At 38.5% G+C, this 16,540-nt stretch overlaps 1 protein-coding gene across 2 annotated transcripts in view; it reads right to left on the bottom strand.

The window, feature by feature from the left end:
- Positions 1–441: 441 nt before the first annotated feature.
- smarca1 (SNF2 related chromatin remodeling ATPase 1) overlaps positions 442–16,540 on the bottom strand; it is a 110,763-nt gene continuing 94,664 nt past the window's right edge. For both annotated transcript variants that reach the window (XM_043704859.2, XM_043704860.2), the window contains exons 19-25: positions 15,446–15,559; positions 14,229–14,351; positions 13,008–13,140; positions 11,596–11,714; positions 10,716–10,928; positions 9,497–9,607; positions 442–3,248 (exon numbers count right to left, since the gene is read on the bottom strand). In XM_043704859.2, coding sequence (XP_043560794.1) covers positions 3,177–3,248; positions 9,497–9,607; positions 10,716–10,928; positions 11,596–11,714; positions 13,008–13,140; positions 14,229–14,351; positions 15,446–15,559 — 885 coding nt within the window. In that variant the 3' untranslated portion in view covers positions 442–3,176. The remainder of the gene's footprint in view (positions 3,249–9,496; positions 9,608–10,715; positions 10,929–11,595; positions 11,715–13,007; positions 13,141–14,228; positions 14,352–15,445; positions 15,560–16,540) is intronic.

Consider the following 16,540-nt stretch of genomic DNA (forward strand, 5'->3'; position numbering starts at 1 on the left):
TTAACTTGTTTGTGCAAATCACTACTTTTCAAAGTGTTTAAATGTAACATGCTTTGGAGAATGTCATCAGGAACTATGAGTAGAAGTCTTCATTTTGTTTATTTAATTTTCAGATTTTTTTCATTACTGCTTAAAAAGCTAATTGGAATGGCCATGTTCTAATTTGAAACCACGCAACAATTTAAAAAACTACATACTATTTCCTGATATCTTTCAATTCCTATGTGTGTACCAGTAACTGCATTTTTAATATATCCCATTCAATATTCAATTTTTACCTATTTCATTGCAAGATACACAAAATCTCACAATTGGCTTTCAGTCAGCTGCTATTAACGGTAGGCATCTAATATACCTGACAGTGCTGTGTGATGTTACATTACTATAAGTTAGATAGGGATTCATTTATAATTGAAATTTATATTGATGCTCTGAGATTGATAAGTTTATCATAAAAGTAAAATGTTTATTTTCTTACATTTATAAAAGCTTGAAGTTATTTCAAAATCATATCACTCTCGCTGATTGACATTTAATTGAAAATTCAGAGGATCACAAACTTAATCAGATGCGCTGTATTGCATTACAGTACTGGATACTATTGCCATTTTCAGTTGAACAGATTTACATTTAGATTTGACGTTTACACAAAGGATACCAGGAAATTGTACCAAGTTAAAAATCACCCAACACCAGGTTATAGTTCAACGGGTTTAATTGGAAGCACACTAGCTTTCGGAGCGACGCTCCTTCGTCAGGTAATTGTGCCAAATCAGGGAAATTGTAGCATTCTGTCCAATTGTTGCACAATTTATGCTTTCAAGCTCTGTCTGAGAAATTTTCAGTTCTACAGAACTATCATATTAAAGATACAACAATTGTTGCTATTGACATTAGCTGTCACAAATATTTAGATGATCACGATTACAAGAGACAAAGGAGTTTCTTTGAGGATTAGCAGTTTGACGAAGAAGTTCAGATTCTGTCGCTTATCTGTGTGGGGAGTTTTGACACAAATATTGGTATCGCTGTTGGCATCACAGCTGATGAACTGGAGGGTGGAATCTGTCACATTTCACAAGCCTTGTAGTTGGAGATCAATGTATTTTGGAAGCTGAAAGAGAAAAGCACCGCTCGACCTACTGCCATGGCTGGGTTTCCAAAATCAGGCCTAACTGTAATACTGACAATAATTAATTTATTTCAAATAGGTTTATTACAATCAGAAATGTATGATTTTATTGCCCAAATTTATGGGTGAAAAAAAACACTCAAGACAAGGATGAATAAATGGAGACATAAGAATGAATGGCAACAGATTGCAGTTACAATACACACCTTAAACTAAACCTCATGACTACATTCACCCATGTATAAGGTTGCCAACTTTGGATGAGGGCATTGCTGGAAATTTGCACATATTTTGATGCAGCATCAGATCACATTGTCTGTTTGCAAAACAGATTAAATTAGTTTATTTGCTTGCATTAGATTTACAGTCAGAAACTATTTTGCAACACATCCATAATCCAGACTACGTATACGCAAACAAGAGCTCATGATAAACAAAAGAAACCACCAAGGGAGTGATTCATAGGCCAGGGGAAACTCTGATTCGACTAGTGCACAGCCACAAGCCAAGATATTCATTTCCACAGAATACCACCTCAGTCAACTAATGTCATAGGAATCGAGCATCAGGCCATCAAACTTCCAGGAGTGCTTTCAGAGATGGCAAACTTTAACTGATACTTTTTTTTGAGGTGCTATGACTGCTTTGGACAGTATCAGAGGCTGAGTTTATGTGGACAATGAAATTGCCTAACTGCTTATTGATCTGTGTACACTAGCCATTTTACTGGAACACTGAAACCAGCCAGTTTCTAACTGGAGTAATTGGTTGATCTGGAAGATATAGTGAAAAAAAGGACCCTTTAATGCTTTCTCTCTAGCTGAGTAAGTAGACATGAAATGTACTTTGTAATCCTTGCCCCTGGTTCATTGCATGCTGATCTCAATTGTTTTTGCTAGACTGTGTCATTGGAGTCAATTGAGAAATTGGATAAGTACAACCTGCAGACATATCAACTAGGTCTATAATTGGGTTAGGAAGTGGGAGCCAGTTTAAACACTGTCTTCAAAGATAAATCCATACAGTCAAGGGTAAAATAACATTGTGGTGCAGAAACTCAGGGATGGAGGAAATGACTTGGTCATCACTATCTTCTGTTATCTATGCAGCCTTTATTATACTACTTTTCAGTCTAAACATCAACAGAGATTTTCAGAGAGCCAAGTGAGAGGCAGTTTTCCAAAGGTCTCACTGACAGTGCTGACAATGACACTCACTGAAGCTTTTGCAGTTTTATACCCCACAGCATTGAACAGAAGAGGCTGTGTATACGAATAGCTCTGATGTCTTACAGTTGCAATATTTCCCTGCACAGAATGTTAATAAACTGGTACCTTGTTTCTATACAGCAACAATTGGCCAGGTCAGAACGGAGCTGCTGGCTGAGCAAACTTTACAAAAACGTAGAATTCAAATGAAATTTTGAAGCACCAAAATTCACTAGTACAAAATTGTGATCTTCCTAGACAGCAGTGTCCCATTAGAAGTTAAACACATTCATTGAAACATTACTGAGCATTGAGATTTATATTTTATCAATAATATTTCATTAATTTACAGTTGATACTGTTAAACAAAATAAAAGGTAAACATCCAAGAAACAAGTTGCTTTATTTAAAATAGGGTTCTTTTGGTTAACTGGCTCAGAGGTCCTGATGAATACCTCCTTGAATACTTCAAATCCACATCTGTTTTGATTCTCACTCACGTAAAGAGATTCCTTATGTTTTACTTTAAAAACATCCACCATATTAAAACACGTGCAAGGAGTGAACCATTCAAATACAAATCAATCACTGTACATACAATTGAAGGACTGACATAAAATACTGGAATGGAATAGGCTAAAAGGGAAATAACTAGGCATCCACAGCACAGGAGTAAAGAAAATCTCAATTTCCAGCTTCAATGTGAATGCATTCATTAATCCATAAAATGTTTTAAACTGCATCAACTGAATATATTTCTAATGAATGTACAATTGAGCAAAGGCAATTGTAACTATAGGGTTAACCAAGATGTAGTCTTCATTTGAGGACGAAGCTTAATTCTTCATTTTCTTCCAATCCTTTCGTCCAGATGTTTCTGGAGTTGTTTCTGCCCTTCTCTTCTGTGCCTAACAGTATATAAAGAGTTGTTACAAATGGGATAATAAATAAAAAAATCTGAAATAAAAACAAAAAATACTGAAAAAGAACAAATACACAGGCATCTAATAGAGAAAAGGTACATCAAAACTTAGGTTAAAGAACCTTTGTTCTGTCAAAGCAGCCCTACTCGAAATGTTAACCTGTCTTTTCTCCTCAGACACTAACAGATTTACTGTGCACTACAGAGTTTCAAATTAATTTCACTTTTTATTAGTTCAACTTTACATGTAGAATATTAAAATCCTTTGTGCACCTGGCTGTCATTGGAAACAGAATTCCAATTGGAACCAGGGGAGTAAATAGACAGACTTGACTGCCCATCAGACTGAGCTTAAATGACTATTTCCGCTCTAAATTACATACTTCCATGTCTGCACTCGAGTCAATCAGCTGAATCTTTTGTTGCTTTGGCTAAGTGTCAGTTGCATTGAGTAAGGCTATCCCGCCAAATTGGCATCTCTCTCTGACTACAGCAATATTTGCCACATTCCTTGAACAATTCTTCACTCACTGGATATCTGCTAAAAGACTGACATCCTGACTTCCCGCACCATCTTCAGAATGCCGCTGTGTGCTTGAAGATGCACTGGCAATCTGGTATTGCCCAACCCCAACAACAATATGGCACAGCGGCCACATAAACAAGATGCTCTCGGCAGACAGCCAACATGGCTAATACTCCCTCATACACACAAGCCCGCTGTTTAACCCACTGGACTACACAGTTAACGTATTCTTACCTACATCACAGCTAACTACCCTCTCTCAGTCACCGCTGCACTGCTCCCGATGTCCACTGTCAACCCACAGGTCTACTGTCCAGCATGAGGTCATCACATACAGGTGAGAAATCCAACAACTACAAACATGAACTTTTGTTTACAACTGGCAAAAACAAAAAAAAAACAGAAGCTGTCTGCTATACACCCAGTAACTGTCCATTCCATGATGGTCTGCTGCATCCAGCTGTCATTTACTGGAACCAAGTGTCAATCAGCTCCTAGCAGTGTCCAATGCAGCTGAGCTGTGTCATTCACCAAGACAGCTTTCTCCTCTCCAATGTCCTCCTCCTCCTCAGAAAGCTGATCCCATCCTCTCAGTTCCTCAGCACTGAAAGAAAATCTCTGCACAGCACATTATTCTTGGATGAGGCAGCATACTCCATCCAGGCTAGAATGAATGCACCCTCCCAGATCACTGAAAGCAGTGGAACTGCACCTTCAGCAGCCCTACTGTCAGTCAGCCCCACCATGGCCTTGGTCACAGCACGTGCATCAACTTGGCAGAAGTGCCATGCCTACTGAGTGACTAAAACATCACATCAATAAATGATCATCCTCCCTTTGCCCCTAGTCTCCCTTGCTTCCTTGTGAACAATCAAGGCATGGACCACCAGGACTGTATTCACCCCTGACCTCTGACAGACTTCACCTGAGTAGCCCCTAAACATGACCGACTAGACCCCTGACTGCTGTTTTTGCAGGTCCCTAACTGATGAGACTCGATTTGCCTGACTGCTAGTGCTGGACCTACAGGACTGACTATTGTTTACTTCCTGGACTGCAATCAGACAGGTGTCCTGACAAGTGGTCTGAGTAAATTAATGACCATTGCCAAGGCCTTCGATTGTGTGTAGACTGTGCCCACAATTGGGACCCCTGACAGACACTGACTCTCGTTGACTGGACTGGAAACTAGCCCCCTGCCACCTTCCGACATAAGTCATTTGGTTGAATATATTGGGTCTGTGTACTGACAGTCAAAACATGCCGTAGGTGTCAGATTGACGTCTCAGTAAAGTGTACAGCAAGATGTTCCCCTGAACCCCAAAGAGATGCCTACTGACAAGCATGACAAGCAGCCTGTGCCTGTGTGACTGTACAAAAGAGCATGTCATTATGGCAGTACTGATACGCCCTGGCTGAAGCAACAACGTGCTAAAAGGCGTGGCTCGGCATTGAAACTGGATGCTAAGTGTGTGAGTAATAAGAGAGCCACCAAGAGGCCCTGAGATACAGCCTTTCCAATCCATGAGCTGGGTGCCTGCCTGTAGACACAAACCATCCCTGCTATTTGCTGATGTGCTCTGCAATACAGATCTGCCCTTCCTAAGCATCATAGAAGTGGATCAGAGAGGGGCCATGAGTATCCTGAGGGGTTGGTAAATGTCCATGCACAGGGGATGCGTGCCAATGGATTGTATTATGTAGTGGGTAACACGAACGCTGTTCACAGCCAGTAGCGAGCTAAAGTTACCAGGTACACACTCTGAATTCCATGCTGAGAACTCTTGCTCTATAGTCTGCTTGGCTCAATTCATAAGATAGGAAGTTGCATATTGATAAAACAAGATGCGCAGTTAATAAGGTTATTAACAAACAATAGTCCCCCTTAATAGGCAACTCACTGCTGCCTAGCAAGAGCCTTGTCTCAAATGCTCAAAAGATCCATAAAAGACAGCAAGTTCCTCCCAGCAGTAAGATCATCCTCATTTGACTTCTCGTGCTATTCTGCCACAAATCTCAGGTAAGCCTGCATTGTTCATAGCCCTTTAATATTCTGCGCATTGGCTCAGCCCTCCTGCCAGCTTAATGAGTAATGGCACAATCAAGTGTAGCAGTAATTAATTGAGAAAACAAACTTCTAGGTATTGTTCATATGTTGCAATCATTCTCGCCAGTTTAGGACATTTCAGCAACTGATCTGAGCTCAATGAACTAGCAAATGGATGAGGAAACAAAACGCGAAAAGGGTTTCATTTTAAGATTTCCAACAAGAACCCCAACTGGGAAGTATGAATAGCTTGGACAATATCAGACATAATCCAACACAGTAAATGCTGGAGATGCTCAGCAGGTCTGGCAGCATCTGTGAAGACAGAAACAGAGTTAACATTTCAAATCCAGTATGACCCTTCTTCAGACATAATCAGCTGTTTTGTTGTTTCAGTTAAATAGTCTAACTGACATCCAGTGGCTGGACTGACAAAACCAAAAGAAGGTTACGTGCACATAATATCAGGGGGGCTGGCACCAAACAGAGACAAGTATTCCAGCAAAAGCTAGCAGCTTCTGGTAAGGACTGAAGAAAATGGAAGAAAAATGGCAAAAGCTATCATTGCCACTTGTTTTACTTTCCTAAAGCTAAAACAAAGTGGATATTTTAAACGTCCTTCATTGTTCTTCATTATTTTTTATATGAGCGAATGCTACCAAGTCAGTCGACGTGGAGGAACTGAACTAACATCAGTAAGTATGCAATCATTAAAAGGTACTACAACTGTACATCAAGAACTCTTCATAATAAGTTTACTCTGCTAAAACAAAAACTTCACTTCAGCTTTTCTATGTTAGTGTATAACCTAAAGTGGCTAACTTAAAAAAAAAACTAGCAATAAATGTTCACTGCCAGAAGCAGAGATTCTGTTTCTCTGATGGAATCTATATTTGAAAGTGTGGGAGAAAGGGTAATTTATGCAGCACAACTCTGTAATATGTTTCATGGAGGTGTCCTTTCAATTATTTTCCAAATTCCTGAGGCAGAGAATGAGAATAAATACTTCACTGACATCTGTCAACATTCTACAAGGTTCAAACAGTATTTTTCATTCTAGATTCAGATGCATTTTAACTCCAGAGAGCTCAGTTATAAAGTTGTGCAAAGAAGTTTAATATTATCCAAAATTACCGAAGCAATTTCAAACATCTTCTGACCTTTTAAATACAAACTCATTTATGCTTTCCATTCACACTTAGGATGAAATCCTTGCTTTTCATCATTGAAGTCAGTGTGAAAATAAAGTGAAGAATCTGGTTCTATTAAAGCCAACAAACCAAAATAGCCTCATTACGATCAATATTGGTACATGACACTGCTTCTTAAACAATTTCTTTTAAAATTTTGCTATCATAAAGCAAAGAATGTTAATACTAGAGAATGAAAGAGTCTCCGTTTAGGGGGAACTCAACAGGATCAATTTTCAATGTCTTTGCCTACCATTAACAAGATAGAAACGCAATAGGGTTGGCAGTGTTAGAAACCTAGCACTAGGCACAGGCCATTTAGCCCATTGAGTTTGTTTCACTATTCCATGAGGCCATGGCGATACTAGGACCGAGATCCATACCCTTGCCCATATCATATGGTACCTTCTATCTAGCTATCAATCGCAGATTTAAATATTAATAAATGATCTGGCATTGCTGTTTGTATGGGAAAATTTCAAACTTTTACAGCCCTTTGTCATAAAGTTATACAGTCAAAAAGCACAAAAATAGACCCTTCAGTCCAACCAGACATTCAAATCTGACCTACTTCCATTTACCAGCATTTGGCCCATATCTCTCTAAACCTTTCCTACTCATGAACCCATCCAGATGCTTTTTAAATGTTGTAAATGTACCACCCTGATCACTTCCTTCGGCATCTCATACACACTCTCCATACACACAGCACCCTCTGCCTGAAAATGTTACCCCTCACATCCTTTTTAAATCTTGCTTGTCTCACCTTAAACATATACCTTTAAGGTTTGGACTCGCCCACCCTCGGAAAAAGACTTTGGCTGTTCACCCTATCCATGCCCCTCATGATTTTATAAACCTCTGTAAGGTCACCCCCTCAGCCACTGATGCTCCAGGAAAAAAAAACACCCCAGCCTCTTCCCATAACACAAACCCTCCAGTCCCAGCATCACTCTTGCAAATCTTTTCTGCAACTTCTCAAGTCTAACAACATGTAGAAGGACCACCAGAATTGTACACTGTATTCTGTGTGACAAATGGTTTCCTGATTTCACTCCTGAAAGGTCTGGCCCCAAACTGCATCTTCTATCCTGGACCCTCCAATTCCTCTCAATCTACCGAATCATTTCTCCTTAATAACCCTGATGGCCTGCATGCCAGTTCTTTAGCTCCAAGACACAACAAGACGGGTGGCAGAAAAGCCCTCTCTCACTCATGGTATGTAGGCAATATTACTCATTAAAGGCCGTTAAAACCAATTGGAGGAAGTCAAATTAGGTCCAGGCAACTTCTGTTTTCCTGCTGGCAGTAAGAGCCAGCATAGATGCTTGGAGGAAGACTCTCTACAGGAAGCTGGGTTTTGGGGTGGGGGTGGGGTGGGGAAGACTAGTACTCCAAGAAGGGAGGCCTGGAGTCGCTCCCAACTTGCCGAACTGCAGCAGCAGCAGCCAATGAGGTAATTCCCTTGGCTCTCAGTGGTTTCCTGGCTGAAAACGTCACATTGAAGATCTATCTCCCTTACTTCGCTTGCATTCCAGCCTGCTCCTATTTTTAAGCTGCAAGCCCTCTGATTGGCTCTCCAGCGTCAAGAGATCATCCATTATTTTTATTTGGATAGTTAGGCCTGCTCTCTCCAGGGAAAATCACAATGAGCAATTATTTGCTGTACAGTGCAGTTTTATGATAATCTGACAACAAATTCCTGTCCAGGGACTCTGAGAAAGTTGAGAGGAGATTGCGTAATTGTGTTTAACATTACAAGGTGGTTTGATAAGATTAACTAATTAAAAAAGGTCTGGCAGCTATTACATTGCTAACATGAGAGCATAAATTTAAGATAATTATAAAAGAGCCTTTTCTTTCTAAACCGCACAGTTAGGATCTGGATGCATCTCCAGAAACAGTGGAAGCAGAATCAATCATAGCTTATCCGTAAGCTGCAAATTGAAAAAGAAAAATTGACGGTTAGCAAGCAGAGGGAGTGGGAATAAATAGAGGGTTCTTTCAGAGAGCTGACCAAGGTATGATGGCTGACTGGCACCTCCGTGTGCTGTAAAATTCCATTATCCTAATGCTCTAATGTGTTATAACTCCAATTTCAGAAAAAAAACACCCTTTACTGCAGGAGCGTAATACTTCATTACCACCACCAGTCATCTTGTGACCTCTCTGAGATTGAGAAGATGACATTCATGTCAGGAATTATATTGTCGAGACTAGAAACCTTCTGAGATTACCCAAAGCGATTTTGTGGAGAGCAGAGATGGACATTTCATCAATAGTATTAGAAGGTTCAAAACTCAGTCACAGATTTAGCCACTACTGGAGGTAGGTGAGATGTTTTTTTAAGCAAATTAAGTGCTCTCTCATCTTGTGGTTCCCTGCATGAAAGGGAACTGCTTTTAGAGCTGCTTGTCAAGACTATCCGCCACCTCGCTTTCTTGATTTACTCTGAACAAAATTTTAAATACCGTTCCAGTTTTAGGTCCTCGTCGTTTCTTCTCAGCACGTTCCTTTTCTTCAAGTTCTGAGTTTTCTTTCTCAATTAGAGATATCAATGTATTGCAACGTCTCTGGAGTTCCTGATGTAAGAAGAGTATGAAGAAAGAAAAGTTATCGTCATCAATATCAAAGGGCAATCTCATTGAGATATATGACATTGCTGAAGGGTTAGACAAGATAGATATTGTGTGGGATTTGTTTTCTGGCTGGGAATCAAGAACCAAGGGCCAAAGTCTAAACATTAGGGGTCATTATTGACGGACCAGTTCAGGGCCTTGCAATTGTAGGTGAATCAAGAATGTCACCCATGGACTTTCTCACTCAGCACTTCAATGCAGAGACGGCAAGAAAGGGGTGAGTTTCCTATCAGGAAAGACTCACTCAATTACTTCTACTTCTTGTCACCTCCAGGAAGGGGAAAATTACATCCTATGTTTCTAATTACTTTGTCAGATTGGGACTAATGAATACAGCAGCCATTTTACAGTAAAATCACAGAAGCAGATAACTGTTCAGTTTTACTCTCACAGCTATTAGATTTAAAGAGTGTAATTCTAATTTAATTGAGCAAATTTACTTGCCTAACGTAAAGACCAAAATGGCCAAACGAAAGCTATCCCTACGTAAAATGACAATGTGTCATACCTGTTTATTTTGACCACTTAAAGAATACATTTAGCACAAATTTGTAATCTGCTGAGTTTCAAACCTATTTATTAAATATATTACATGCAAATAGTTTTCTTTGAAGATGACAGTCATGTCTAAAAAGCAAACCAAAGCCACTGTTCTCAAAGGCACCTTCAGTCTTCCTGTGTAAACCTGTTCATATAGGAAAAGGATTTTCCTATAAGAATTGAATTTTATAAATGCCAGTAATTGTTTGAGTTGTGAATAAAACTCATCCAAATTAATAGACATTAAAAGACTAATAGGGTTTTGAATTTGCTCAGCACCACGTAAATCTTACATACAAATGATACTATCACATTTGATTTTTCTAAATGTACAATTTATAACTCTCCCAAAACAAGTACCACAATGGCACTTAATTAACATAGTGTGATCTTTGTAAGGAATCTTAGTGCCTGAAAATGTGGGAGTTCGAATCTTTGTAGCATTTAAATTCAAGACTCAACAATTTGAAAACCTAGTGAACATTTTCAAATTAATTGAACATTTTCTTACCATTGCTGTCCTGGACTTGATAAACCAGTCAAACCTAAACTGTGGGGCATTGCGCACACATTGTCGCAGTTCCTCATACACATTTTCCTTATCAAAGCCCATCTTGTGCAGCATACAGATCAGGAAGCGATCTTCCTCTTCTGTATAATTCTTTCCTTTGTTAGTTCCATACTGAATACGCAGTTGATGGAAAGGAGCTTTATATCTTGCCATCTGAAATGAAGGAACAGACGGACACAAGTTAAAACAACATACCAAGAAACATGTACCACATCAGAAAGTTCACTCTTTTTCAGTAATACGAGGAATCAGATTACAAGATAATGCATATGCAGTGAATCACCCAACATCATCTTTAAAGCAACACTTGACTTACAGAAAGAAATGAATATTGAACTCTCTGATTTAACAATGGTTTATATTATAATGCATTGGTAATTTTAAATGTAAGGATACAGAAAGTGCTATGATCTTCAAAATAGGTCTTCACTATATTCCATAACAGGATTAACTTTGTATGTGACTGCACAGCATGTCATCAATATTGCAGGGAATGTCATCCCAGATTAGAAAATTAGGGATATTAATCCCACAATCTTTTAACAGACAGATATGTACCAACACGTGAATCATGAAATAGTTCTATATTCCATACTGTCAATTTCACACATGCCACTGAGGTTACATCAAAACTATGCAGTTCAGAAGTCCTGTTCAAGCTGAGCACGTCAATCCTCTTGCATACATTTATCATGCATACATGAGTATGTCTAAAGTTTCGCTGCCTGAGCACTCAAATGAATACATCATAAACAAAAAAGAATTAGAGTGAACACTGCATGACACTTAGCGGTATTAAGTAAAACAAAAAAAAAGTCACCTTTGCATCTAAAGCTTTCTTTATGCTAATCCGTCTTTGAATCCTTGACTCCCCACGCTCAATCTGGGCCATGATCTTCTCGATGTCCTGCAATTCATTGCAGCGTTCCCAGAAAACAGCTAAAGATTCAAGTATATGTAAAGAATGAAACAGCCTGCAATACTCAAAGAATATTTGACCACACAACAAACCTAGTTTCCATTTCAATTTTCCTGCTCATCTCCCAGAATTTCAACTGAAAAGGGAGCTGTCAGCTTGTCAAATGTTCAAAGTATCAGCCTTCAATTTGGAGAGTTTAAAGACCATGTTTCCTTTTTTTTATTGTGTGCTGGGGGCTAAACTGGGAAAAGGACTGCTTTAAACCAAGGACTGTGGAAGGAGTTGCTGCATGTTTTAAAACAAGCAATCGGAACTCATTGTGAACTGTGTTTATACTGTTGCTTGTTCAAGCAGTGGAGGAAGAAGTATAAGCTGCCATGACATGGCCATGTGATCAAAGCAAACCACCCAGACAGAGAGAGAGAGAGAGAGAGAGAGATGACTGGTTTATGCAATAAGGTCCAGTTGTGGAGGCAAGGAAAATCACTGTCTGGTTTCTGGGCAGGTAGCCTGAGAATGTGTGAATAAACAGAGAATGTTTCTCTTTCTTTCTCTACAGTGAAGTAACAAAACTAGAAAAATAGCTAGCTATTGTCTCCCACCTGCTATAAGCAGTTGCCTCTATGCCGTGACTAAACAATTACAGTATCAACTGCTCTGTGTCTGTACTATAGAACTGAAAGCAACTTGGAGAGAATGAGAAGCTTGAAGGTGAAAAAGACCTGGAAAACAAAAGAGACGCCTCTCTGAATCATGTGGACTGGTGCCATCGAAATGTGTTTCCCCGATATTTTTTCTCCACCCATAACATCCATGTCTCTGAATGTCTTTATATGTATGTGAAGTGGTTTCAGAAGGGGGCTAGAGTTTTAGCTTAGTGCAGTTCTATAGTGATAATTCAGTTTTATAAAGCTGTGGTTAAAATTAATTTCTTTGTGAAAGTGGAGTACTGGAGACTTTGAGTAACTCAATCAAAACTTTAGCTTGCATGATAATCCCAGGAATGGGGGCTTCAAATATCAGCGCACTTCCCAATTTGATCACAAAAGATTCTTATTTATCTTCCACTTTCTATGACCCACGGGTAGGCTGTCAGAATGCTGGACGATTCAGGTTTCACTGTTAAAAGATTTTTTAAATAAAATATGGTCAATTTAAACAGAAAAATTTAAATCCCGAAGGAAAAGATTGCAAACCTACAAATATCTTCATCAACAAGATCCTTTTTGGTCAAACCTAGATTTACAACTCAGGTTCGATGACCAAAACTAAAAAAAAATACCAATTCCGTCAAGAACTGGAAACACATTTACCAGAATACTCAATGACCTCTTCAGGAGTCTTCCCCTCAACTTCTCTGGCAATGTTATCAATATCATCTCGACCATACTTCTCATTGGCTTTGATAAACTGATTGAAGTCCCGTTTGTTCCAAGTTGTGAAACCCTAGCAAACAATTTGCCAGTGGCAGTTTGAGTAATGCAACTTAAATTTGCACTGCAAGTTCATTACTACATGTAAGCACAAGTGATCATTAAATGTAATAGGTAATTTTGGAGTAAGGATATTAAATATGGAGAGTTGTGACTTCCATTAATTTTAGTTAAATGTCAATGTGTTTTGATCATAATTATCTCACAATACAAATAAATGTATTCCAAAAATATGCAAAACAAACTTACACAATAATTGAAGACTAATCGTATTAATTAATTAGTAGGATTAATATGATGGCACATGATGGAAGGTTACAATTTGAACGCAGACCTCTTTTTAATTATTAAAAATTAATTAACAGCTCAATATGATAGGGCACTCAAGGAACACTCAAAATCAATTTCTAAGCTATATATAGTTAGAGGAGATAGGTTTTTTCAAAATTTCAATGATTTCACACTCCCAAGACAAGGCCCACAAAGCACCTAGGTGCAACAGCCAAAAGCTGCTGCGATTCTGGTGGGTACAGACATTCAACTAATGGCTAAATTCCTAAACCAACAGAGACTAGATCTTCGGGTCAAAACATACTACAAGCAATTTCAACACGCGTCAGCAATTTTACAGGCAAATTAATTCATATCTAGCACGTTATACTTTTGCATTTCCTACATTATGAGTTCCATTTGTTAACAGTGCAGGATTAACTATTGTGCAAACAAGATGTTGATAATAAAACAGCTTTACACACAGCATTTAGTTAGTTCACTTCCTCAATATTATTTTTAATGGTAGCTGAGGAGTTTTTTTTCGTGGTCCTAGTTCTGTGACAGTTGGCTTAGGAGTTTGTTTTACTGTTGTTTTGTGAACGATATGCAAGATACAAATAAAAAAAAATTGCATCTTCAACTTTGTTGGACAAATGACAGAAGTTATTATACAAAAGAACTGAAAAATTTGTGCAGGTGCTATGCAAGCAATTATAGTATTTTATATTTATATATAATGCATTCTTAAAGATATTCCAGTTCCAATAGTGAAGAAGATGTAGATCAGCATTATCTTTTGTCTAAACTGCAATAGGCTTGGAACTATACCTGTGTAAGAAGCTTCTCTTTCTCTTCAACTTCCTTCTGGTTGAGAGGCAGTGCATCGTCAATTTTCCGCTGCTCTTCCTTTTGTACTTGAGCTGCATTGTGTAAGTCAGGATTCCGGGGGACCTGGAATTATTCCCAAATGGGCAGTAAGTTACTTACATGCAATACTCCATATTGTTATATTCTTATAGCAGCATCCAACACAATGCAAAGAAAAAATCCAATTGGCTTATCTACTTATGAAAAGAGTTACCAAATGCCTCAAAAGATAGGTTACCTCCAAATCTCAACATTGTATTAAACTGCATCCACATTTCATGTATTCTTTTGATTCTTAAAGTTGTTTATTTGGAAAATAGTTGTACCTTCAATGTCACTTTTCACTAAGGATTCAAACACTGAAAAGATTACAGATTGTCATCCAAACACAATGTATTGCATTTGAACACAAGGGTCAAGATTAAGTGTAATCAATAAAGATTAAGATTAAGCTCATTTATGTAACAAAACTACCAACCACAGATTAGGTTTCCATCACCAATACCGGCAACATGCAGAAACCAGAACATCAACTGGACCAGAGTTGGAGCTTTGAGGTGATAAGGGATTTGTCACTGAACATGTGTCTCAACTGCTCACTGTCTCAAGTAATTGACCACAAACTGACTGCCAGAAAAGCTTATTGGGAGAATGCAGAACTAAGTGGGATGCTCACTTGGAGAGCTAGATAGGCATGAGCTGAATGACCTATTTTCGTGTGATAACAATTCTGTGATTCCATGAAAACTTCGCCCAAGTTCAATTATTTAATACAATCTCAATAATGAGCATCCAAAGGTAGTAGTCATGCATAGCAAATGAACACACTCCATTTTTGTTGACTCAATGCAAGTGCACACTAATATTAACATGAAAGATGTGGTCAAATTTTAATGCATGGTGAAGGATAGAAGCATCACGCAAAAAGTACTGGGAAGCCATGCACTCTGCACCTCCAGAACTGACTGGATGTTTTCATTTTCTCTACAAATGTAAAGGGGTTTCAATGGGAAAAGACTGACTTTGCGTGATGCTGTTGATGTTCGTTGTACTAGAATGCAACACAGCAGCTCCAGTGCACTGTGAAGTATTTCATAGAAAATCACAGAATCACTTACAACTCAATACAATGAATTTCAGCCAATTACTCAATTCTTAAGACATTTGCACTGCAATACCTTATAGCCTATACTTTTTCGATAAGACAGGATTTCTTTCTCCAGTAGTTCAAATAGGCGTGGTGGAAAAAACTGGAAGTCTTGAATACTTGGCTGTTTTGGAGGTCGAGGTGCCTACAATATATAATAACTGTAATCAGAATGGAAACATTCAGTACCTCTTCGTCTTTTGTCTATTTGTAAGAGCTGTGCATAAATCTTTGTTATTTTTAATCATTTCCTTTTGCTCTTTATGAAAGGCTTCTAAGAAAAATAAACATCTTAAATGATCATTCTCACATTTTTAAATTACAACAAAGCAACCAAATAAAAACATCAACATTTCAATCATTAAGTACTTTTTACTGGATCAGGAAAAACCAATTCATCTTTAATGGAATCGTAAGCAATTTTCCTGGAAAGCACTTTGCAAGCCTACTGGTGAGGTCAGTATGTGTCAACCCAGACCTTTGCCAAGATTGGTTTGTACCTGTCAAGTACAAGTAGCAGTAAAGGCTGAGGGGGAAAAAAAAGTCACATTTAGAACATAGAACAATACAGTGCAGAGCAGGCCATTTGGCCCTCAATGTTGTGCTGATCTGTGAACTAATCGAAGCCCATCACCCTACACTATCCCATCATCATCCATATGCTTATCCAAGGACTGTTTAAATGCCCCTAGTTTGGCTGAGTTAACTAAGATTTGTATTTATGATCTATATAATATTATTCAGACAAAAAGACAACTTTTTACAGTCTAGAGAGATGAATTTTACAAATGAGGTGAAAGGACTGGGGGGAGGAATGAAATTTACAACAAAAGAAGCATATTTTAAGGAAGTTTCTGCAGTACCCAACACAGTCAGCAAGATCAAATGGCTAAGGAGAATCACAATAAGCGAGTCTGCAAACTTGAAGTTGGATTATCTGTGAAGTCTAAGTCCACCGAGAAAGTTCCCAAAGCAGAGCAAGTTGAAGGTTTCAAAGATAGGGAGAGACCTCTTACAAAAGGAGAAAAAAAAACTGGGTGGAATTTTCCCCTCTATCGGTCTGGCATGAGCATAGACCTTGTCATCGAGCAGCAACCATCACAGTTCCACGTGTGCCTCATTAAAA

The sequence above is a fragment of the Chiloscyllium plagiosum genome, unplaced genomic scaffold (genome assembly GCF_037043375.1).
Source record: "Chiloscyllium plagiosum isolate Xiang-an unplaced genomic scaffold, Cpla_swu_hap1 HiC_scaffold_11, whole genome shotgun sequence".
In the NCBI taxonomy this organism is placed as follows: domain Eukaryota; kingdom Metazoa; phylum Chordata; class Chondrichthyes; order Orectolobiformes; family Hemiscylliidae; genus Chiloscyllium; species Chiloscyllium plagiosum.